General features: G+C 61.0%; 1 protein-coding gene across 1 annotated transcript in view; it reads left to right on the plus strand.

The window, feature by feature from the left end:
* Positions 1-495: 495 nt before the first annotated feature.
* The window catches only part of VOLCADRAFT_92585 (uncharacterized protein), a gene marked incomplete at both ends in the record, with an annotated part of 5,973 nt that continues 5,264 nt past the window's right edge, over positions 496-1,204 (plus strand). The window contains one exon of the mRNA XM_002951950.1: positions 496-698. Within this exon, the coding sequence (XP_002951996.1) occupies positions 496-698 (203 nt within the window). The remainder of the gene's footprint in view (positions 699-1,204) is intronic.

Genomic DNA, 1,204 nt, shown 5'->3' on the forward strand with positions numbered 1-1,204 from the left:
TGGCCACCTCACTGCGGCAGCTCTCCGACCTTCGCGGGAACAACTCCTCCCCTCCCCTTTTCCCGCCGCGCGTGTGCACGCCAGCCCCGAAACCCGCTTTCCCCCAGCCTTCGTTCCCCCCTAGCGCTTCCCGCACCTCCCCCGCGTCCCGTTTCGTCAATCCCCCCCTCCTTCCCTCCCCCTCCTTCCTCTTGACGTGGGCAGCTTCCCACCCCCTTCACATATCCGTTCCCCTCCTCGACCCCCCCTTCCCGCACATTGATTTGCCCGCCAGTCTGTCCATGCAGCAGTGGTAAGGGTTTATCACCCCCCGACCCGCCGCCTTGCCCTTCCCTTCGCCCTTCGCCATCGGTTACCCATCCCNCTTTTTCCCCATCCCCTCCTCCATCCCCATCCCNCTTTTTCCCCAATCCTCTCCTCCATCCCCATCCCCTTTTTCCCCATCCCCTCCTCCATCCCCATCCCCTTTTTTTCCTCCTCGAGTAGTCGGCCTTCATGTTTTTCGGCGAGATGCTGTGCCTGCTGCCCTTCTTCCTGCTTGAGTGGCGCTACTCGGGCGCCAAGAGCAGGGTGCGGCGGCGCGCCGAGCTGCAGCGACTGGGCCCGGCATTCCGCATGCGCCGAGTGCTCGTATTCGCCGTACCGGCGGCGTGTGATGCGGTGGCCACCACCCTGCTCAACGTAGGACTGTTCTACACGTGAGTTCGTACGTCCCGTACGACCCGTACAGCAAAGCGTACGTACATTCGTACCAGTGACATAATCAGGTGTCTGTGGGCAAGACCCACATGTATGATCGTCGATCTGCCGGCTACCGCTGTGTTCTCCTTTTGATCGAAAAAAGCAGCTCCCGGGCGCTTCTTGCTGGAGTTGCCTGGAGCGGAGGTTTTCCGTTTCCAACCCGCGTCCAGATAAGCCCACAGGCGGGGGATGCAGCAGCAGCTGGCGATGATAATGATAATACTGATGTTACTGATGACAATGATGATGATGATGAGGAGGAGGAGGAGGAGGATAATTAGAATGATGATATGCGAGTTGTCCCGTTGTGGGGCCCTATCTCTCCAGGGAGGTTCTTGCTCCCCGGGGGCTTACTTTTGCCTTCCTGCTCGGACTCAGACCGTCAAACCCTAAACCCCCCAGCCCCACCACTTGGCCCGTAGCTGTACCCCCCCCCCCTCCCGCCCGCTGCCGTACCCGCGCC

The sequence above is a fragment of the Volvox carteri genome (genome assembly GCF_000143455.1).
Source record: "Volvox carteri f. nagariensis unplaced genomic scaffold VOLCAscaffold_27, whole genome shotgun sequence".
Lineage (NCBI taxonomy): Eukaryota > Viridiplantae > Chlorophyta > Chlorophyceae > Chlamydomonadales > Volvocaceae > Volvox > Volvox carteri.